At 42.1% G+C, this 24755-nt stretch overlaps 1 protein-coding gene across 1 annotated transcript in view; it reads right to left on the bottom strand.

Moving 5' to 3' along the window:
• RP9 (RP9 pre-mRNA splicing factor) overlaps window positions 1-24755 on the bottom strand; it is a 316476-nt gene that overhangs the window by 41669 nt on the left and 250052 nt on the right. Inside the window, exon 5 of the mRNA XM_044064585.1 lies at window positions 4665-4726. Within this exon, the coding sequence (XP_043920520.1) occupies window positions 4665-4726 (62 nt within the window). The remainder of the gene's footprint in view (window positions 1-4664; window positions 4727-24755) is intronic.

Below are 24755 nucleotides of genomic sequence, written 5' to 3'. Positions count from 1 at the left end.
CTTGAAATACAAACAGGCATCCTGGAGATACAAACAGCATATCCAGTCTCCTTTTCTACATGCATGGGAAGACTGAATGGTCCATGACCATTCAGAACTTTGCTTTCCTTAAGTACAGATTAAGGCCACTCAGAATAAGTGCCTGAAGTCCTTTGCATTCTTTGAAACCAAGAAGTAACTTTAATAAACTTTTAGATTCTATCTGGTCTGGAGGGACTTAATAGATTGTTTTTTGATGATAGACTTGCCAATTCTAGTTTAGCCATATGTCTTTGATAGGGAGGGATATTAAGAATGATGGCCTAGATGGTGGCTATAAAGGGAATATTGTAGCCTCTGGATACTATCTCCCTGAGCCAACTGTACTGAATGATGAACTGCCATGCATGAAGGTAGAGGGAGATATGACCCCCAAATGCCTCCATAGACAGACAGTTGGGAAGTCCTCATAGATTCTGTTGTCTCCCCCTCAAAATGAGGGCTGAGAAATCATTGGTTGTGCTACCAGTCTGCTATTACTAACAGCTGGGAATGCAATAAATCAAACACTTGTACATGCCTTACAACTACTGCAGCTATAATTGGTGAAAACAGTAAACAATTTAAAACAAACACCTTACAGTTCTTCAAGATGATTTAACTCACATTTATGAGTTTTCTCACCAATGCTATTACCAAGAAGCAGGGATCCAATGAATCAAACTAGTCTAAATGTAGCTTACAACAAAAACACATTCTAGGAGCTGTTAATATAAGTACAGGACATACCTCCCAATCGTGCAAACTTACTCGGTTTTTACCAAGTTTTGGGGTTCAAATGAAGGGGTGCCACGATTCTCGAGTGGCACCCCTTCATTTCCGATTTTTCTTTTGTTTTTTTAATTTTCGCGCTGTTAGAGCAGATGTCATCATGTGCGCAATGACGTCAGCTCCATCAGGGCTACCAGCCTGTCAGAATTGAGCTCAAGGAGCTCACGAATTTCCAGCTGGCCTGGCTACTCAAATGCGAGTGGGAACGGCAACAAACAGTTGCTGTTATAGCACTAGTATGGAGTATTATTTATGTGGGGGAATCGGATTAACAGTAACAAATGGTTGCTGTTACAGAACGGAAGGATAATTATTCGGACTAACTTTCAGAGAAGGTTGAAGACAAGTATATGTCAGGAATTGGACTACCGGCAGACTGAAGACTCCATGTAAGTTAGGAAACTAACATTCAGAGATGTGTGTGTGTGTGTGTGTGTGTGTGTGTGTGTGAAAATGCCCCCCATTTAATACACCTGGTGGCTACAGGTACTCAGGCTCAAAAGAGCCTAACGTCCTTAGCCACCACCACTTGTGAGCTTTGCCCACGATTTTTGTACTAACAGTTGAGAGCTATGGTGAGAACTGAATTTGTATTCCCCCATTACTGGCTTTGTTTGTCCAGGTTTTTTGTGCTAAGAGGTTGAGAGTTATGGTGAAATGAGAGGTGAGAAATGAATTCACTAAATGACAGCCATTAAGTTTCAGTCTTCCTATTTTTCAGGTTGCTGCTGATCTGGCATAGTGGTATGTTGCTCTGACTGTGGTGGATAGGGTCCTGGGTTCAAGACTTGCCAGTGAAATGCACAGTGGTAACACAACATTTTATTCTAGCAACTTTACAAAATGATACAAGCAATGTTTAAAATATGTACCTGGTGTTTGACCTTTTGTCCCCACCCCCAAAATGAAATTGAAAATAAGTGTGAGAAGCTGTGCAAGATGCCTATGGCTTACACTACTGTCATTCTATTTATAGTGTGGGTGTGGAAGTAGACTTTTATAATGGAAATGTTCTGAACTGGGCAGTTTTGTCATTATTGGTTCATGCATTTTGTTTCTTTGCCTACAGTACCGCCTACTGGAAAATGTTCAAACAGTAAATTTAAAATGCGCTCTATATAACAAGTGTGCTGTATTATACAAGGAATATAATTTAATAAAGTCAGGAAGGTATATCAAAGAAAAGAACACATGTATGTTTCTTGTTTTGTATGCAAGGGGCCAATGATTTGAAAACAGCCCAAAGTTAATCTTTATCCACCACTGGCCAGATGCATTTCTTTGGATGTGGTGTGGGTTTCAATGAATGTGAGTTTCAAGGGCAGAGAAGTTTTAATGCCAAGTCTATTTTCATTGTGACACAGTATTGCTTTGTTGACCAGATGTCTATTGGTGTTTATGCATTGTTGTGCTGTAAAATGTAAAAATAAAATACAAATAATTATTGTAGAAGAAAATCAGTATGCACACATTAGTGTTTATGGTAAATGGGGCAAAATAGCCAGGTAATGGGACATTAGAATGGCTGCAAGGGGACTCTGGTGCCATATTTTTGTTGTCTGTTCTTCAGTTTGCGTTTGAAATTTGGTATCCCACAATTCCATTGGATTGGGTGGGAGGTTGGCATAATGGTTAAGGCTTTTGCCTTATAGACACAAGGTGCAGGGTTTGATTCTTACATGGGGTAATTGGCTAGGCTTAAAATGGCCCACAAGGGTAGTTAGCCTAGTACTAATCTATGAACCTATGGGCGGGGTTACATAATTATGTATGCAAATTAGATGTTAATCAGCATACAGATTTGTACCTATTTTTCATGGGCTTTGTCCAGATTTTTGATGTTTCCAGGTTGAGAGGTATGGCACAGGATAAAACAAAAATGAAGCCACTAACAGCTGGGGAGAAATGGTATAACTTAAAGGAGTACCACTGAGTGCTATGTAGCTCTTCAAGATGATTTTCTTCAGTAATGAAATCTCAAATGCAGACTGAGAAATGACTGGTTATTCATAGAAACTACATGGGGGAAGGGTTCATAAGCTCTTCACCACCACATTCAGACATTTTATATTATGTACTCAATTTCCATTGGATGTGTTGTACCTGACTTCTTCTAGTACTCAGAATATAACAGTGATCTAAAATACACCCTTTCTAAGCTGACATAACATTACAAGTATACATCCTATGCATCTCCCCTAAACAGGGGTGGTATTTGTCACTGGAATTATGACCACCCACATTTAGACTCATAAATTAAAGTACATTACATAAATATGATGCTGTGTATGCGACTATATACCTGGAATCACCAGTTAACTGTGGGCTATAACTCAGAGTCATGGCATATTATTATGACAAAGTTGTTATATCGTTTTTTTCTTGTTATAAGAATAATATCCCATACTGTTAGGTACCACCAGAAATCACCAGTTAACTGTGGGCTATAACCAAGAGTCATAGCACATTATTATGAGAAAGTTGTTGCAACATTTCTTCTGGTTATAAGAATAATATCTTATACTGTCAGGTACCACCACTAGCTTTATTCAGCCATGACTGCTCTGCTGTTATCCATTCTGTTCAAACAGACATGCACATTTTTCACTTTTTCAGGGTGACAAAATCTGCATCTATCTAAATTATCATTGGTGTGCTTTTATGGAATAAAAAATAATATTTTTGCCTCTCAAAATATTGATATTTTCTGTCATTTTATATGTTACAGCAACTTACAAATTGTACTTGTTCTGACAGGCACGAATATGTTTGTGATTCTGTTTTCTGCTTTCCATTATAGATATTAGGTTAAGCAATAACAAAATAAAATGCTGATTATTCATGGAGTCTTTTCCTGAAGATCTTGATAAGAATTATCTTGAAACAGTAGAGAAATAGAGCCATTTGAAGTTAGGTTTAAACTCCAGTCAAAAAAATCCTTTTGAAATTTATAAGGCACAACACTTACAGGACAGGTCATTTGAAAACAAAAGTGTATCTTTTACTTCTCTTTAAAGTAAAAAAAAAAAAAAATCAAAACATAATTAAATCATGTCATTTCAGTTGTAGGGCTTACACGGTACACATTTATGCATTAAAGTAAACTTTTCAATATACTGTGGCATTAGAATAGATTTTTCCAATTAAAATTCAAAATGTGACTGCTGCTTTGCTTTGATAGCAGAAACCCGAAGTAAGGGAGTTTTATTGATAATTATGCTAGTAAAATTTCCTGAACACTTTGGAAGGAGACGCATTCATAAAGAAAAAGAAAAACATCCAAAAACATCATGTCTGGGGACAGTCCTTTCAAAAATATTAAGGGATTAAAAAAAACAAACCAATCCATACATAACAGAATTAGGTTCCCTCTGTCACTTTGGGTAGTTTCCATTATGTCTCTTTCCATGATTTTTACATAGAATATTGTCCAGGCTAGTGGATCTAAAGTTATCTAGTTCTGACGCTGCCCCCCTTTATGAACTTGTACATGAACTGGTACCAGCATTACAACCCTTTGCAATACGGCATGGACATGCCCAACATTTTATTTCTGCCACAGGCTTAGCTAGGTTTTCTGGACTTGAAAAAGTCACTGACTGTGTTGACAAAAGTGCTGTCGTTCAGTGTGTTGTTGTTTTTTGGTGAATAGTTATCTCATTTCATCACTGTTTTGCCTTAAAAACATTTTTGTTTTAATTACTAGATAAAAAACAATGTATCCCATCTCCTCATTGATGAAACACAATGTTGTGTGAATCAGACTTACCACCAAGTACTTAAAAAAAAAACAAATAGAATGTAATGGTTCATAATTTCTTCATTCTGAAATCATAAGCAGTAGGTATGCCTACCTCATTTCCTTTTCCTTTCGTTTATTTTCCTGAATCAAATCATACATGGGATCCTCATGTGCCTTACAGAAAAGAAGCAAAACATGTGTAAGCTAACATTGCTTAATCACATACCTGGAGTTTAATGCAGTAGAAATACATCGATTCACACTGATAACTGGCACCTTTTTATCAAGAGGCTAGAATAATGACAAAATTTACATCATTCAACTCGCATGCAAAGTACAGTTGTGTACACTTACCATGTTGCAGTCATTACATTTGGGTAATCCTGCTGGCAGGTTGCCCTTAGCCGGCCTGAATTCCAAAGTCTTGGGTCCTGTGTTGGCTTCTGTCGCCCCTTCCCTGATGTCAGGGGTATAAAAGAAGCAGCAGACGCCATTTTCTTCAGTTTTTCTTGCCCCAGATGTCAGGTGCCCACTAAAAGGGTAGCCAAAATTTATATATATATAAAAATACATACACCAATATAAACTTTACCTTCATCTACAAGCAAATACACCACATAGGTTGTATAAATCAGAGAAGGAAAGAAAAGTTCCAGCAGAAAAAAGGGGGATGGCGGGAGGGTAACCTGGACTGCAACAGTGAATACACTCAAACATCTACATTTATGGTAAGTGTACACAACTGTACTATGTTCTTCGTGTTTCACTGTTGCAGTCATTACATTTGGGTAGAGTCCCAAAGCTATGATTGGGAGGCTGGAGCTAAACAGCATTAGGAGCAGCTATGAGGCCCTGCAGAACAAGCTTGCCCTGGATTTAGAGTAGAGTTGCAGATGATAGTGCTTTGTAAGGGTGTGCACCGAATTCCAAGTAGCAGCCTCTAAAATGTCTTTGGTTGGTACTCCCCTGAGAAAGGCTGCTAAGTGGCTGCAGCTCTGGTTGAATGTGGCCTAATGCCCTTAGGCACTGGCTTGCCATGGTGTAAATAGCAGAAATGAATGCAGTGGCCTATCCACTTAGAAATAGTCTGCTTTGAGATAGCCTTTCCTTGTGATCCTGCAGCATATGCCACTTGTAATTGCTCTGTCTTCCTGAAAACTTTGGTTTTGTCCAAGTAGAATCTATGTTGTCTGTGTACGTCCAAAGAATGGAGAATTCTCTCCCCCTTGTTCTGTGGATTTGGATAAAAGGTTGGCAGATGAATAGTTTGGTTAAGAGCCACACTGGACACCACCTTAGGCATAAATGTTGGGTTTGTCCTAAGAGAGACCCTGTCTGGATAAAACATGATAAAAGGTTCCACAGCCATGAGTGCTTGTAGCTCTGAAACCAGTCTTGCAGAAGTTATTGCTAGGAGCAGAGCTGTTTTCCAAGATAAAATCTTTATGTCAGCAGTAGCAGCTAGCTCAAAAGGAGGCAGGGTGAGTTTTTCCAAGACATAGTTGAGGTCCCATGCAGGCATTGGTGCTCTCCTTGGAGGCCTTAAGTTTTTGGCTCCTCTGAGGTACTGCTTTAATAAAGGATGAGAAAAGATTGGTGGCTCTGTATTGTAATGAGCCGAAATGGCAGAGGCATGAATTTTAATTGATGAAAAAGACAGGCCTTTGTCCAGCATCTCAGTTAAGTATTGCAAAATCTGAGGAATATTTAGAACAGCTGCATCAGTTCCTTGTGTCCGGTTCCAAGCACAGAATCTCTTCCATTTTCCAGCATAAGATTTTCTAGTACTAGGCCTTCTGGCTTCCAAAATGACATCCATCACAGCTTTACTGAGAGGTGTGTTTTGTATGACTACATTATCCACCATGCTACCAGGTTTAAAGTAGTGAGTTGGCTGTGCAGGATCTGATTGTTTTGCTGTGACAGTAAATGAGGTATTTGAGGTAAGGTCCAACCTGGGCATTGAGACAGGTTCCTTAGGATTGGATACCAGTGCTGGCGGGGCCAGTCTGGGGCAATCAGAATCATCTTTGGTTTCTCCTGTCTGACCTTTAGGACTACCTTGGGGAGGAGAGGCAGTGGAGGAAAGGCATATACTGATAGGTTTTTCCAGCAGAAAGATAGGGCATCCACTTTCAATGCTTGTCTGTGATAAGTCCTTGTGCAGAATCTTTTTAGTTGATAGTTGTGAGGGGAGGCAAATAGATCTATGTCCGGGCACCCCCATTTCCTTGTTATCATGCTGAAGACTTGTGGATCCAGCTGCCACTCGTGGGGATCCATGAGGTTTCTGTTTAGTTCGTCTGCCAGAGTGTTTTCCTTTCCTGGCAGGAATTGTGCCTGCAGATGTACTTGGTAAGTCAATGCTGTGTCACACAAAGTCATGGTTAGTTTGCAAAGGGGATAAGAATGTGTGCCCCCCTGCTTGTTTATATACCACATGACCGTGGTGTTGTCTGTCTTTATCAGTAGTTGTCCCAGATGAAGTAGGTCCTTGAAGGCTGTCAGGGCGTTTTGAACAGCTAGCATCTCCTTTTGATTGATATGTAGATGCATTTGGTTTGAGGACCATGTGCCCTGAATGCATTTTCCTGCCATGTGGGCCACCCAGGCATAATCTGAAGCATCCGTTGTTAGTGTCTGCCTGGCTGGGGGTAATGTGAATGACTGTCCCTTGTTCTGGTGACAAGCCTTCGCCCACCATCGAAACTCCTGTTGCAGGCAGGGAATGAGAGTAATCATTGTTTCCAGGCTGTGGCAATGTTGAGCACAAACACTTTTTAGGTACTACTGAAGTTTCCTCATATGCAGTCTTGCATATGGAATTAGTAGGATGCAGGATGCCATGAAGCCCAAAGCCTGCAGAATTTTTTCTTGCAGATAACTGGGCCTTTGTTGCCAACATTTTGAAATAGGTAGTCAGTTGCCTTTGTTTATCTCTCATGAGATAAGCCATCTGGGCAGTTGTATTTAAGCTTGCACCCAGGAATATTATCTCTTGAGAGGGTACTAGTTTTGATTTCTTTTCGTTGACTGTGTACCCTAGGCATGTTAGAAGTCTTTTTACAAACGCCAGATGCTGTAGAAGAATGTCCTTGTTCTCTGCTTGAATTAGACAGTCGTCCAAGTAAGGATATATTTGTATTCCTCTTTGTCTGCAGAATGCAATTACTAGTGCCAGGCACTTTGTAAAGACCCTGGGCACAGTTGATAAGCCAAAGGGCAGTGCAGAGAATTGGTAATGCGTTGAGAAAGCCTTGAATCTGAGGTATCTTCTGCATGATTGTCTGATTGGGACATGCAGGTATGCCTCTTTTAGGTCTAAAGAGTCACAAGCCAAGCATTCTTGCCCAGAATGGGCAGAAGCTGCTGCAAAGTCAACATTTTGAATTTTGGTAAATCCAGGAATGTGTTCAGAATAGATAGGTCCAGTATTGGTAGCCAGGCCTTGTCCTTTCTGGGGACCAAGAACAGTCTTGAGTAAAATCCTTGTCCCTGCTCTTGCTCTGGTACTTTTTGAATGGCCCCCATGTCTATGAGAGATGAGACTTGTTTTTGTGCCTCTGCCCATTGATGTTTTGGGAGATCTGGCCAGCCGTTTGCCTTTGGCAGGGTATGGAAATGGAACTTGTAGCCTTGTGACACTATATTTAGAACCCACTTGTCCTGGGTTATAATGTGCCAATTTTGAGAAAAAAGTTCTAATTTTCCCCCTAAGGGTGCTACCAGGACATACGTGCTTGGTGCCGGCAGGGGGAAGTCATTGGGACTGTTTCCTGTATGGCTGTGAATTGTCTTCTCCAAGTTTGGAAGAAGAAGCACCCCATTGCTTTGACCTGTATGAACCTTGCACCTGTGATCTGCCTCTTGGGCATCTGGATCTGCCCCTTTGAGGTCTGTCTGACACAGGAAAAGACCAATTCTTTGTAGGCCAGTGTCTACTAAACCTAGGTGGCTGTACTTGTAAAAAATCTTTGACAGTTTGCATAGATTTAGCTTTGTCCTCCATTTTCTTTAACACCTCTTCTGCCTTAACACCAAACAAAGTATCATGCTGTAAAGGTGCATCTAATAATTTAACTTTAACATGATCAGGCAGATTTTGTTCCTTTAACCAAGCATGCCTCCTAATTACAGAACCCGTAACAGCGGCCCTACAGGAGGCCTCCAAAGAATCAAAACCACATTGCAAAGTATGCTTTCCAACTTGTTCAGCTGCATGCAATAAATCCTGCATTTCCTTGTTTTCTGCACATTCAGAGTTTAACACTTTCTGTTTAAGCAATGCCATGACATGTTGCTGATATTTGAGCATATGAAACTGACAGTTTAAGGCCCTTATAGCCAAGGTAGCAGATGTGTAAACCTTTTTTCCCCATCTATCCAGTGCCCTAGAATCCCTGTCAGAGGTGGTAGGGGTTTTTTTGATGCAGAAGCCTTAACTCCTTTGGGACCCTGTGAAATAGTTTCTGGGTCAGCAGCAGGGTTTTAAAAAGGAATTTATGAGAATCAGGAACCCTGTAATATCTGTCAGGCTTAACAGGAGCTGGAGGTAAGGAGTCAGGGGTCATACTAGACTCCAAAAACACATCATCTACAATGTCTAACACAGGTGGAATGGCTAGAGGCCTGTGTTGAGATAGTAAAATAAATCCCTGAGCCGCTTTTTAGATTCTGAAAAATCTTGGCTCTCCCAGTGGAAATGCTCCCTCATGGTATGTAAGGTTTCCCCAAAAGAATAGTCCTCTGGAGAAGAAGCTGAAGGTATAGATTCTTCAGCATCAGAATCCCCATAGGGCGGTAGAGAATATTCCTGATCAGAAGAGGAATCAGAAGAAATAGAAACCTGATCTGAAGATTCATAGTCAGTCTCTTGCCTAGGCCTCTTATCAGGAGGGGGATGGGAACCCCTGATCAAGGTAATCAAGTCTTTGGCCATTTTGAGCATCTGTTTTTTGGGCATAGAGGCCTGTCCAGGTGGCTCTTGAGTTTGTTTCTTTGCTTTAGAAGGTGCTTTAGTCTTTGCCTTTGAAGCTGAAGTCGGTTTAATGTAAAGATGTTTAGGTCTGAATACACCCTCAGAAGCCGGTGCCTGCTCAGCAGCTCTGGACCCATCTGAGGGAATAGTGTCCGAGGCTCCAATACCTTGAGTTTCCAGCAGCATAGCTGACTCCACGGCCTGCGACTCTAAAGTAGCGGGCGTCAGGGGCTGTGAAAGCGCCTCACTGAGAACCGGTGAACCGGCGACTGGCTTAGGAGAAGCTTCGTCATCGGTATTGGACCTCGGTTGTTTATCTCTCTCCTTTTCTTTGCGTTTTTTTGTGAACTCCAGTAGTTGGATGGCTATCCGACGACATTTCTGGATAATTAAACCAGCATCCAAAATAGTTTAAAGCAAAATCATACCAACGCTTAATAGTGGGTTGGTTAAATCTAGCACAAAACCGACAACCAGAAATGTTGTGATCAGGGCCTAGGCAAGGAATGCAGTAAGAATGAAAGTCCTTATGAGGTATTTGCTTTCCATAAGAAATACAATTATTAACTTTTTCTGACATCGGACTGGAGCAAAAAAAAAGTTTCCCCAATGGGGTACTTAGCTTTATTGAAGACTTCGGGTCTGAAACTCGAACACGAAAATCTCAGGAGTCGGCCGACCGGCACTTGCCAACTGCTTCTGCTTCGGGCACCGCATGGCAAGAAAGACTGAAGAAAATGGCGTCGGCTGCTTCTTTTATACCCCTGATGACATGACGTCAGGGAAGGGGCAACAGCAGCCGACGCAGGAACCAACACTTTGGAATTCAGGCCGGCTGAGGGCAACCTGCCAGCAGGATTACCCAAATGTAATGACTGCAACAGTGAAACACGAAGAACATCAGCATTACACTTAAGGAATCACTCTGCTGAGGAAGATGATTATTTCATTCTGTATAGTCTTCCCAACAGCAGCAGTTTTAGCAATAAACCAGAGGCTGCTGAAGAAGTACTTGTCTATGCAGATTTTATAAGTTACATTTCTGGAAATATTATTTAGAACAGCAATAACATGTCACAGAAGACCAAAAAACGCATTTGTAGTGATACATCAGTGCAGAATGCTGACCTGCACTGTAACTGAAGTGAAGCAGTTGGGAGTAAAAATGTGTGGCTGAAGAAGCACTTGTCAGTGAGCAATGAGAATGAAGGAAACTTCCTGAAGCCATTAAAGTACTATCCTGCTTTGTTTATATGACACTTGGGGGTGGGGGGCTGAAAAATGGAGGTTTGTCACAGCTTATATAAACATGTCGTGTACGCATAAAGGGGAATGATGGAACTACAAAAGTGAGTTATTTAACAAAGGAAACCTTTTAAGGTAAAAGGGTGCACTGACAAAAAGTACAGTTGTGTACACTTACCATAAATGTAGATGTTCGAGTGTATTCACTGTTGCAGTCACCACATTTGGGTTATCTGCTTACAGTAGCCCTCAGTTGGCCTGATTATCAAAGTCTTGGGTCCTGCGTCAGTTGCTGTCTCATCTTCCATGACGTCAGGTAGTCAGGGGTATAAAGCATGCAGCCGATGCCATAACATCAGTTTTTCTTGCCCCAGATGTCAGGTGCCCCCATAATGGGAAGCAATTATATATATAAGGTTACACCTCCAACAAAAAAAGCAAATACACCAAAAAGGTTTAAGCATAGTAAGTAAGAACAGAGGTATAGCCAATAGAATTCAGGGTGCTGGAGGGAGGGTAACTAGGGCTACAACAGTGAATACACTCGAACATCTACATTTATGGTAAGTGTACACAATTGTACAATGTTCTTCATGTTTTACTGTTGCAGTCATCACATTTAGGTAGATTCCGAAAGCTAAGGATGGGAGCAGGAAGGTAGATAGCATTAGGACCAGATGTATGGCCCTGCAAGACTGCAGTGGCAAAGCCAGCTCTGGATTTAGAGAAAATTGGCAAATGGTAATGCTTGGTAAAGGTATGTACAGAACTCCAGATAGCAGCTTCTAGGATGTCCCTGGTAGGGACACCACTGAGAAAGGCTGTAGAGATAGATGCAGCCCTGGTTGAATGTGGTCTAATCTCCTGTGGGGTAGGTTTTCCATGGTGCTTATAACAGAAATTAATGCAATGGCCTATCCATTTACAAATGGTTTGCTTTGAAATGGCCTTCCCCTCTTCCCCTGCAGCAAATGCAATCAGTAGCTGTTCAGATTTCCTGACAGGCTTAGTCCTGTCCAAATAAAATCTAAGTTGTCTGTGCACATCTAAGGAGTGCAGTATTCATTCCCCTTTGTTCTGTGGATTAGAACAGAAGGTTGGCAAATGAATGGACTGATTAAGGGCCACACGGGATACCACCTTGGGCACGAAGGAGGGATTGATCCTGAGGGACACCCTGTCTGCATGAAAAATGATGAAAGGCTCCAATGCCCTGAGGGTCTGTAATTCAGACACCCTCCTTGCTGACGTTTTGGCTAAAAGGAAGGCTGTTTTCCAAGAAAGGAATTTCAACTATGCATTTGCAGCTGGCTCAAAAGGAGGTAGAGTGAGTTTTTCCAATACAAAGTTAAGGTCCCAGGCTGGGGTAGGGGCTCTCCTGGGTGGTCTTAGTTTTTGGCCCCTCTGCAGAACTGCTTCAGCAGTGGATGAGAGAAGAGGGGTGGTTCTGTGTTGTAATGAGCTGAAATGGCTGAGACATGAATTTTGATGGAGGAAAAGGAAAGGCCCTTGTGAAGAATCTCACTTAAGTATTGAAGAATCTGAGTTAAATTGGGCGCTGCTGTGCCCATCCCCTGAGTTAGGTTCCAGGAACAGACTCCTTTCCATTTTTCAGCATAGGATTTTCTAGTACTAGACCTCCTTGCCTCCAGAATGACATCCAACACTTGCTTACTGAGAGATGGTAACGGAGAGATCAGGTAATTAGCCAGGCTGCCAAGTTCAGGGTTTGAAGCTGTGGGTGCAGAATCTGGCCCTCCTGCTGGGACAGCAGGGCAGGGGTCTGAGGCAGGTGCCATGGTGCCAGCAGTGACACACTGCGCAAGAGGGGGTACCAGTGCTGACATGGCCAGTCTGGTGCAATCAGTATCGTCCTTGGTTTGTCCTGTTTGATCTTTAGTTGTACCTTGGACAGGAGAGGCAGAGGGAGAAAGGCATAAACTGATAGTTTTTTCCAGGTGAAGGACAGGGCATCCACTTTCCAAGCTTGTTTGTGGGGAGTCCTTGTGCAGAATTTTTCCAATTGGTAGTTCTGGGGGGAGACAAACAGGTCTATATCTGGGCTCCCCCATTTGTTTTTCAACATGTTGAATATCTTTGCTTCCAGTTTCCACTCGTGTGGGTCCATGAGATTTCTGCTTAGTTCGTCTGCCAGTGTATTTAGCTTTCCTGGCAGGAAATGAGCCTGTAGGTGCACTTGGCAGCTCAAGGCAGCGTTCCAGAGCCATGGCTAGTCTGCAGAGAGGGTATGAGTGGGTTCCCCCTGCTTGTTTATGTAACACATAACAGTGGTGTTGTCAGTCTTTACCACTTATTGTCCTGGAAGAATGTGGCCCTTGAAGGCTGTCAGAGCATTCTGTACAGCTAACATTTTTTTGATTGATATGCAGGTGCATTTGACTTGGGTTCCATTTGCCCTGAATACATTTCCCTGCCAAGTGAGCCCCCCATGTATAGTCTGATGCGTCTGTTGTTGGAGCTTGGGTGGCAGGGGGTAGAGTGAATGGCAGTCCCTTGTTTTGGTGGCAGGCCTCTGCCCACCAAAGGAACTCTATTTGTAAACAAGGTATGATAGGAATCATTGCTTTTAGATCCTGAGAATGATGACACCATAGGCATTTTAGATACCATTGTAGTTTCCTCATATGCAGTCTTGCATATGGAATTAGGAGAATGCAGGAGGCCATGAACTCCAGGGCTTGCAGTATTTTCCTTGCAGATGGCTGGGTCTTTGTGACCAGTAGTTTGAAGTAGGCTGTCAAATGAACTTGTTTCTCTGGCGTGAGGAAAGCCATCTGGGAAGTTGTGTTCAAGCTTGCTCCCAGGAATACAATTTGTTGGCAGGGTACAAGATGTGATTTCTTTTCATTTATGGTGTACCCCAGAGAAGTTAGCAATTTCTGTACAAATGCCAGATGATTCAATAGTATGTCCTGGCTTTCTGCCTGAATTAGACAATCGTCCAGGTATGGCTATATTTGGATATTTCTTTGCCTGCAAAATGCAATGACTGGAGCTAGGCACTTTGTGAATACCCTGGGCGAAGTAGATAAACCAAAGGGCAGTACAGAGAACTGATAGTGCATGTAGCCTGCTTTGAAGCGTAGGTATCTTCTGCAAGATTCCCTTATTGGGAAGTGCAGGTAGGCTTCCTTTAAATCCAGTGTTGCTAACCAGGCATCCTTGCCTAGCATAGGAAGCAGCTGGTGAAGAGTTAGCATCTTGAATTTTGGGATCACCAAAAATGTGTTTAGGATAGAGGGGTCCAGGATAGGATGCCGGGAGTTGTCTTTTCTAGGCACCAGGAAAAGTCTTGAGTAAAAACCTTGTCCCCTTTCCTCTTCTGGAACAGGTTGAATAGCCCTGATGCTAAAGAGAGAAAGATAATTTCCTTTTGAGCCTCTGCCCACTGATTTGGGGGTAGAGCTGGCCAACTGTTTGGGGTTGGTAAGGAATGAAAGTGGAATCTGTATCCTTGGGAAACTATATTTAAAACCCATTTGTCCTGAGTAATGAGTTCCCAATTTTTTTCCTGCAGGGCAATCTTTCAGTCAGTTGTGCAGGGCTTGGAAGATTTAAAGTTTAGTCATTAAGACAGTTTACCATGGGGGGGGGGGTCTCACCACTCCCTGCTTTGGAAGTGGGAGTCCCCCACTGCTTAGTCCTGTGAGTACCTTGGGACTGAAGCCTGGGTGTTATGCTGGTTCTGGGTTTGGACGGAGAACGCCTGGAAGAGGCAGGAAAGGACCAATTTTTAGAGTGCCAATGCCTACTAAATCTGGGAGGCTGTACTTGCAGGAAAATCTTTAACAGTTTGCATAGATTTAGCTTTTTCCTCCATCTTTTTAAGTACTTCTTCTGCTTTGTTGCCAAACAGGCGGTCTTGGTTTAAGAGAGCATCCAGCAATTTAGCTTTAACATGATATGGCAAAGATTGCTCCTTAAGCCAAACATGCCTTCTAAGTACAGACCCAGTGAAAGCAGCCCTGCAAGATGCCTCTAGTGAATCAAAACCACATTGCAAAGTATATTTTCCAACTTTTTCAGCAGAATGTATTAAATCCTGTAAATCTTTATTTTCAGCACAGTCAGGAATCAACATAATTTTCTGTTTAAGCAATCCAATAATATGCTACTGATACTTCAACATATGGTCTCAGGATCCACAGTAGGATTTTTAAAGAGGAACTTGTGAGAGTCAGGGACCCTGTAATATCTATCAGGTTTTCTGGGAGCAGGAGGTAAAGAGTCAGAGGCCAAGCTAGATTCCGAAAAGGCATCATCCACAATGTCCAGTACAGGGGAGATAGCTAAAGGCCTGTGTTGGGGCAGGAGTAAGAAATCCCTAAGCCTCTTTTTTAGAGTCAGAGGAGTCCTGGCTTTCCCAGCGAAAATGCTCCCTAAGAGTATGCAAGGTTTCACCAAAAGAGAAATCCTCTGGAGGGGAAGCAGAGGGAGTAGAGTCCTCTGCATCAGAATCTTCATAGGTAGATAAGGGTAAATCCTGGTCATCAGAGGAAACAGAAATTTCAGAGTTCTGATCAGAAGAATCATAAGGAAACTCAGTCCTAGATCTCTTAGACGGGGAAGGGTGGCTTCCCCTGATTAGAGTAATAAGGTTTTCAGCCATTCTTATTTGTTTTTTAGGCATAGAGGCCTGACCATGCGGTCTGGGAGTCGGTATTTTAGGCATAGATCGAGTTTTAGGCCTTGAAGAAGAAGATGGTGTCGGTTTAATATGCAAGTCAGTAGGTCTGAATACACCCTCAGAAGCCGTTGACTGCACAGCGACTCCAGACCCATCCAAGGTAGAGACATCCGCAGGTTCCACAGATGAAGCATCTTGTGGCATACCGGACTCTGAATGGGTCTCAGTAGAGGCCTGCAAATCTGAAGTAGCGGGTATCAGCGGCTGTGAAAGCGCCTCACTGAGTAGCGGCGAACTGGTGACTAGCTTAGGAGAAGCGTCGTCTGCAGCTTTGGACCTATGCAGTCTGTCTTTATATTTGCGTTTTTTCAGAATGTCGGTAGTCTTGTGGCTTACCTAAGCCATATCTGGATAATTGAACCGAGTACCAAAATATTTAGAAGCGTAAATAAACAGACGACGAATAGTTTGTTGTTTAAATAAGGCACAAAACCGACAGCGAGGTACGTCGTGGGCAGGGCCTAAGCAAGGAATGCAGTATGAACGAAAATCTTTATGAGGTATTTGTTTTCTACAAGAAATACAATTATTAACTTTTACTGACATCGGTTTAGAGCAAGAAAAAGTTTCCCCAATGGGGTTACTTAGCTTAGTTGAAGACATCGGTTCTGAAACTCGAAAACGAAAATTTCAGGAGTTGGCCGACCGGCACTTGCGAACTACTACTGCTTCGGGCACCGCACGGCAAGAAAGACTGATGTAATGGCATCGGCTGCATGCTTTATACCCCTGACTACCTGACGTCATGGAAGATGAGACAGCATCCGACGCAGGACCCAAGACTTTGATAATCAGGCCGACTGAGGGCTACTGCAAGCAGATAACACAAATGTGATGACTGCAACAGTGAAACACAAAGAACATCTGGAAACCTTTTGCGTTTGTAAACATTTCATGTATGACTGAACTATCAAGTATAATTCTGTCTCTTTCTCAAGACATAACAATAGTGAAGCTACTTATCTCTTTCTTAAAAGCTGATTTTGTGAGGCCTTCAGTAACAAAATAAGCACAAACAAAAGCAGACTCCCAGCCCTGCTCATTCCTACAAATCTCTACACTGACTGTCCTTAAAAAACACCCGCAATAATATTGAAATAAGGCAGAATTTACATTGCCAGGACTTTGCTACTATTTTTACAGTGTTATAATTCATTGTGCTTTCCTGCAAATTACATATAATTAACTGGTTCATTTCAAATGTCTAACAATAACAAGCTGCACTTAAACAGTTAATTCTTGCTATGATAAAAAGACACAGCTATGGCTATAAACGTCCACCTAATGTCAGTTGCTTGAAGTACATATACAGTAGAGCAGAAACAGGAGTAATGATAAATCAAGTCTCAATACAAGTTACTTGTGAAACGGACATGAAGCTAACAAAGCACAAACTCTTGCTGGATGGTTGATACTACTAATTACAAGAGTGAATAAAATTCAAAAATAAATAATAGCAGACATAAAAACACAATCTTGTTGACTTTAATAGCTCCTGTGTGCTTCTTGTGTAACATCATAATGTAGGTCAAGATAAAATAGAACAGAAATGCATCTGTAACTGAAATGTTTACTTAAAGGTAAACTTACATGTAAAAGAAAAATTATGTTTGTACTGGAGCCAAACTTACTATATCACCACATCAGAACAGTTGAGAGACACCATATGATATGGTGCAACAAAACTAAAACAGTGGTAAATCAACTTAATACAGTAAAAGGGAAAAACATACAGTGCTGGGACAGTAGATGGCAAGGAGTATACAATTATTTTTTGATTGGGGGTTAATTTAAAAAATAACAGTCCATATTCAACATAACTCTTGATTTGCAAAAAGGCTTTTTGCAACTGTTAAATAATGGAATTTCATTTATATTTATTTAGTTATTTATTTGATTGCTATACAAGTATTTTATAATGAAAAGAATAAAAGACATCAACATCTTTAAACCAATGTCTTTCGGCTTTTCCCGGTTAGGGGTCGCCACAGTGGAACTCCAGTCCGCTAATGATTGGCAGTGGATTTTTACAGTGCCGAGGTGCCAGCCTGACACCCAACCTTCAAAGAAGGCACACCCATTCACACATGCACCTACCGGCATGTCTTTAAACGTCACTCGACTGCGGGGAGGACATGCAGACTCCACATAGAGAAGGCACTCCAGCCAAGAATCGAACCGGAGAACCTCTTTCTGTGAGGTGAAGAAAAAAAATACAAGCCTGGCTCCATGGCACATAGGGAAGGAGTCCTGACTGCAACCCAGGAAATCAGAGTTTTATTAAGGATACTAACATCTGAACAGTCAGGGAGGGGTCGGGCTAATAAGCAAATGTCCTCCTTACCAGGATGGACAAAAGTAACCATCATGGATGTCTTAATGACACACCTTCCAGATGTCTCCTACCAGAGTTGCTCTAGAGGTGATCCCCAACACTGGGAATGAATGGGCTGAAGACCAACGGGGGAAGGATTGATGGCTGGTAAGAGAGGGGGCAAAAACTACTTAGAAAAAAACAAAACAAAACAATGGCAGATTTTTAAGATGTGTCACAACCAGTGTCAAATGTAGCTGTGACATCAGGAAGGATCAATAGGCTCAAAAGGAGACAGTCAGTTTCTTCAATATGAAATTCAGGTCTCAAGGAGGGGGTATGAATTTTCTTGGTGGCCTGATGTGAAGGACACCTTTCAAAAATTGCTTGACCTCAAAGCATGCACAGACTGGTGGATCTAAAGGTAAGTAGGTGGATATAGTTGACAAATGTGCCTTAAATGATGAGTATACCAGTTCTGAACTGAACTAACAGATACCAAATCACAGAAAGAATGCCCATATGATAAGGACCTTCTTTTCTATTTTGACACCAGACAGAAAATCCTTTTCCATATAGAAACATAAGATTTTCTTGTAAAAGGTCTTCTAGCCTAATGCAACACCTGTGGCATTTCCTCTGAAAAATTGTCTGCATGGTATCATGGTATCAGAATCCTATCACCCAGAGTCAGGTTTAGTGTTTGTAAATTTGGAAAATTCATACCTTAATTGCAGAAGTAGGAGAAAAGGAAGAATGTTTTTTCTAAGGAATGTCAGCATGAACATAACAGGGAGGAGCCAAACACTTAAGTACCTCAAATCAGGGTACCGGGTACTTCTTCTTGGACCAAAATTTGTGGAATGCCCTCCAGTCCCTTAGAAATAATGAGCCATGATTCTTCATTCATGGCCAACCAGCTGTCTTTTCAGTCAAGATCGGCATACCAAAATGCTGCATCTTACTAGCCTTCAACGGGGTCGCAACAGTAGGAGTAGCAGACAAAATCAAGCAGTCTGATGGCTAACCAAGTGCTATAGCAGAAACATCTGGTTTTGACTGAGCAACAAAAGCTTCAGGTTTGGAATTTTTATGCTTCTTTTTGGCTGCTAAGGGACATCTGGATAGGAAGCTTTAAAGGCCATCTCAGCTCGTGCAAGTTTTTTAAGTCCTTGTTTCGCAATAGATAAATATCTTACGATAAAATAAACAGTGCCTTAATGTCTTGAGTAGAAAGCACTGACAAATGGAGCACTTTATAATTATGACTGGACCCTATGCAGAACAAACATCTAGTGTGACTATTTCTATATGGACTCTACTTCTCATAGTTTTATTCATTCCTCTTAGCTGACATGGAAATTATTAAAATTCTGCCCAATGCAATGGAAAGCAACACAGGTCATAAGTCTGAAAGACTGAAGTAAAAGCGAAGACTCACTGTTAGACTGGTTGTAAGAAAGTACTGAGAATGTTCATGCCTATATGTCCCTTATGAACTGCTTAGCTATCTTGCACTTCAGGCAGATGTTGGACATATGGTGCAAGAGGAAAACATGCAAGCTTTGGCATTCCGGCTGGACATACAATATCTATGGCAGAATACCTCCCATATGTTGTGCATACTGCAACAGTGTTCAAAGAAGGACACAGTCAGAGTCCAGGAGCCCCTTATGAAAAGGCCAAACATATCCTGCTCTGGCCCAGGAATTAATCAATCTTGTAGTGATTAATAAAGGTGTGTAGAGAATACCAAGCTGCTGCTTTTAGAAGAATTTTAGAATCCAATCCTTTGCAAAAGCCCATAGAAGAAGCTCTGGTTGAGTGAGTCAGTCTTCTGAGGAAGGGACCTACCATGGTGAGAATAATAACAAGGGGTATAATGGGATAACCATCCAGAAACTGTTTAACAATGGTTGTTCTTTTTTCTTTACATCAAAAGAAATAAACGGATCAGAAACTCAAATCCTTTGTCCCTTTCTCCCTTATTTTATGGTTCAGATAAGAAAATAAGAAGATGAATGGATTGATAAATGCAGAGACCTCCTTTAGGCATGAAGGAAGAGTTAGTTCTTAAAGTTAGCCGGAAACTATGAAACAGGAGAAAGGGTTGAATCACCATTAGAGCTTGCAATTCAGAAACTCACCTGGCCAAAGTCAGAGCAGAGAGTAAAAAGTACAGTTGTGTACACTTACCATAAATGTAGATGTTAGAGTGTATTCACTGTTGCAGTCATTACATTTGGGTAATCTGCTGGCAGGTTGCCCTCAGTCGGCCTGATTAACAAAGTCTTGGGTCCTGCGTTGGTTGCTGTCCCTTCTTCCTTGACGTCAGGTCGTCAGGGGTATAAAACATGCAGCCAACGCCATTACAGTAGTTTTTCTTGCCCCAGATGTCAGGTGCCCCCCAAATGGGGAGCAAATAAAATTAAAAACAGAAAAAATATACCTCCAACCAAAAGCAAATACACCAAAAGGGCTTTTAAGCATAGTGAAAGAAAGCAGAGGTATAGCCAGAAAAAAATAGGGGGCTGGAGGGAGGGTAAAGTACAGTTGTGTACACTTACCATAAATGTAGATGTTCGAGTGTATTCACTGTTGCAGTCATTACATTTGGGTAATCTGCTGGCAGGTTGCCCTCAGTCAGCCTGAATAACAAAATCTTGGGTCCTGCGTCGGTTGCTGTCTCTTCCATGACGTCAGGTCGTCAGGGGTATAAAACATGCATCAGACGCCATTTTATTCAGTTTTTCTTGCCCCAGATGTCAGGTACCCCCCCAAATGGGGAGGAAAAAAAAAAATATATATATATATATATATATATATATATATATAAATAAACAGTAAATATATATATATAAAAATGCACATTTAGAAACAAACTTTACCTTCATCTAAAAGCAAATATACCACAAAGGCTTTTGTGTATAGTGAAGGAAAGGAAAGGAAAGGTATAGAAAGGGGGATGGCGGGTGGGTAACTTGGACTGAAACAGTGAACACACTCGAACATCTACATTTATGGTAAGTGTACACAACTGTACTATGTTCTTCGTGTTTCACTGTTGCAGTCATTACATTTGGGTAGAATCCCAAAGCTATGGATGGGAGGATGGACCTAAACAGCATTAGGAGCGGCTACAAGGCCCTGCAGAATTGCAGTGGCAAAGCCTGCCCTGGATTTGGAGAAAAGAGGCAAATGATAATGTTTTGTGAAGGTATGAACACAGCTCCAAGTAGCAGCTTCTAGAATGTCTTTGGCTGGAACCCCTATGAGAAAACCTGCTGAAGTAGAGGCAGCCCTGTGGAATGTGATCTGATCCCCTTGGGCACAGGTTTACCATGGTGCAAGTAGCAGAAACTAATGCAGTGGCTTATAAACTTAGAAATAGTCTGCTTTGATATAGCCTTCCCCTCGGACATTGCTGCAAATGCTACCAGTAGTTGCTCAGACTTTTAGAGATTCGGTCCTGTTTAAGTAGAATCTTAGTTGTCTGTGTACATCCAATGAATGCAGAATCCGCTCCCCCTTGTTCTGCGGATTTGGGTAAAATGTTGGCAGGTGAATGGTCTGGTTAAGAGCCACACTGGATACCGCCTTAGGCATAAAAGAAGGATTGGTCCTGAGGGACACCCTGTCCGGGTAAAATATAATAAAAGGCTCCACTGCCATGAGAGCCTGCAGTTCTGAAACCCTTCTTGCTGAAGTGACTGCCAAGAGAAAGGCTGTTTTCCAAGATAGAAATTTTATATCTGCAGTAGCTGCTGGTTCAAAAGGAGGCAGAGTGAGTTTTTCCAGCACAAAATTGAGGTCCCATGCAGGAGTTGGTGATCTTCTGGGAGGCCTTAAATTTCTGGCCCCTCTAAGATACTGTTTAAGCAGAGGATGAGAAAAGAGGGGAGGCTCTGTGTTGTAATGAGCCGAGATGGCAGAGGCATGGATTTTTATTGAAGAAAAAGATAGGCCCTTGTCAAGCATCTCAGTCAAATATTGTAAAATCTGAGGAATATTGGGCTTTGCTGCGTCTGTTCCTTGTGCTTGGTTCCAAGCACAGAATCTTTTCCATTTATCAGCATAAGATTTTCTAGTACTAGGCCTTCTGGCTTCCAAAATGACATCCATCACAGATTTACTGAGAGGTGGTGTTTGAATAATTAGTTGATCAGCCATGAAGCAAGATTCAGAGTTTGGAGCCGAGTGTGCAGAATTTGATAGTTCTGCTGAGATAGTAGATGAGGTATTTGTGGCAAGTAACATGGAGTAAGCTGAGACATATTCCTTAGTAGTGGGTACCAGTGCTGGCGAGGCCAGTCCGGAGCAACTAGGATCATTTTTATTTTTTCCTGTCTGACTTTTAGTAAGATCTTGGAAAGAAGAGGCAGACGGGGAAGGCATAGACTGATAGATTTTTCCAGCTGAAGGATAGGGCATCCACTTTCCATGCTTTTTTGTGATGAGTTCTTGTGCAGAATTTGTCCAACTGATAATTTTGGGGAGAGGCAAATAGAGCTATGTCTGGGCTCCCCCATTTCTGTGTTAACATGCTGAAGATTTGTGGATCCAATTTCCATTCGTGCGGGTCCATAAGATTTCTGCTTAGGTCGTCTGCCAGAGTATTTTGCTTTGCTGGCAGGAACTGAACTTGAAGATGTATTTGGTAAGGCAAGGCTGTGTTCCACAAGGCCATGGCTAGTCTGCAAAGGGGGTAGGAAAGTGTACCCCCCTGCATGTTTATGTACCACATAACTGTGGTGTTATCCGTCTTTATTGGTAGTTGTCCTGGATTAAGTCCTTGGAGGCTGTCAGAGCATTCTGAGCAGCTAGAATCTCTTTCTGGTTGATATGCAGATGCATTTGGTTTGGGCTCCATTTGCCCTGAATGCATCTCCCTGCCAGGTGGGCCCCCCAAGCATAGTCTGATGCGTCTGTAGTTAGGGTTTGGGTGGCAGGGGGGTAGAGTGAATGACAGTCCCTTGTTTTGGTGACATGTCTCTGCCCACCAAAGAAACTCCTGTTGTAGGCAGGGAACGAGAGGAATCATTGTTTACAGACTGTGACAATGTTGACTCCATAAATTTTTTAGGTACCACTGAAGTTTCGTCATATGCAGTCACGCATATGGACTTAGTAGAATGCAGGATGCCATGAACCCCAAAGCCTGCAGAATTTGTCTTGCAGATAACTGGGTTTTTGTTGCCATTTGTTTGACGTATATTGTCAGTTGCCTTTGTTTGTCTGGCATGAGGTAAGCCATCTGGACAGTTGTATTCAAGCTTGCACCCAGGATTGCAAATATTTGACAGGGTACCAGTTATGATTTCTTTTCATTTATGGTGTACCCTAGGCATGCTAGAAGCCTTTTCACAAATGCCAGATGTTGAAGAAGAGTGTCTTTGTCCTCTGCTTGAATGAGACAGTCGTCCAGATAAGGATACATTTGAATGCTTCGTCTGCAAAATGCAATTACTGGTGCCAGGCACTTTGTAAAGACCCTGGGCACAGTAGATAAGCCAAAGGGTAGTGCAGAGAATTGGTAATGCAAAAAACCTGCCTTGAAGTGAAGGTATCTTCTGCATGATTCCCTTATTGGGATATGCAGGTACGCCCCTTTTAAGTCTACAATTACTAACCAAGCATTCCTGCCTAGAATAGGCAGTAGCTGTTGTAAAGTCAGCATCTTGAATTTTGGAATGTCCAGGAACGTGTTCAAAATCGATAAGTCCAGTATTGGATGCCATAAATTGTCTTTTCTGGGTACCGGGGAAAGTCTTGAATAAAAACCTTGTCCTTTTTCCTTTTCTGGTACTGGTTGAATAGCCCCCATATCTATGAGGGACATGATTTGTTTCTGGGCCTCTGCCCACTGGTTTTGTGACAGATCCGGCCATCTGTTTGGAATTGGCAAAGTATGGAAATGAAATCTGTACCTCTGGGATACTATGTTTAATACCCACTTGTCCTGGGTAATTAACTGCCAATTTTGAGCATGAAGTGCTAGTTTCCCCCCCCAAGGGGGCTGCCAGAAGATAAGTGCTTGGTGATGGTAGAGGAAATTCATTGAGACTGCTTACTGTAGGGTTGTGCTTTGTTTCCTCCAGATTTGGAGATGGAGAAACCCCATTGCTTTGACCTGTAAGAACCCTGTGATTGGTATCTGGAGCCTTTTGAGTGCCTGGATTTGCCTTGAGTGGCTCTGTTGGACACAGGAAAGGACCAATTTTTAGTAGGCCAGTGTCTACTGAACCTGGGTGGCTGCACTTGCAAAAAAATCTTTTACAGTTTGCACAGATTTAGCTTTGTCTTCCATTTTCTTTAAAACCTCTTCTGCCTTATTACCAAACAGAGTATCATGCTGCAAAGGGGCATGCAACAATTTAGCTTTAACATGATCAGGCAGATTTTGCTCCTTGAGCCAGGCATGCCTTCTAATCACAGATCCAGTAACGGCGGCCCTACAAGAGGCCTCCAAGGAATCAAAACCACATTGCAAAGTATGCTTTCCAACATGTTCTGCCGAATGCAATAATTCCTGTAACTCTATTTTCCACACAATCTGAAATCAACATAATTTTCTGGTTCAGTAAGCCCATAACATGCTGTTGATATTTAAGCATATGAAACTGGCAGTTTAAGGCCCTGATTGCCAAGGTTGCAGACGTATAAACCTTCTTTCCCCATCTATCCAGCTCCCTAGAATCTCTATCAGAGGGGGCAGGATTTTTGGCTGTAGAGGCCTTTACACCCTTGGGACCCTGAGAAATAGTCTCAGGATCAGCAGCAGGATTTTTGAATAGAAATTTGTGGGAGTCAGGAACCCTGTAATATCTGTCTGGCTTACTAGGATCCGGAGGCAGGGAATCAGGAGCCATGCTTGATTCCGAAAACACATCAGCAATGGCTAATACAGGAGGTTTTGCCAAAGGCCCATGCTGAGGAAGAAGAAGGAAATCCCTAAGCC

The sequence above is a fragment of the Protopterus annectens genome, chromosome 3.part0 (genome assembly GCF_019279795.1).
Source record: "Protopterus annectens isolate FY-2018-M chromosome 3.part0, PAN1.0, whole genome shotgun sequence".
NCBI classification, from domain to species: Eukaryota; Metazoa; Chordata; order Ceratodontiformes; family Protopteridae; genus Protopterus; species Protopterus annectens.
The sequence above is the reverse complement of the archived record's forward strand: the minus strand, read 5'-3'. Positions and strand labels throughout refer to the sequence as shown.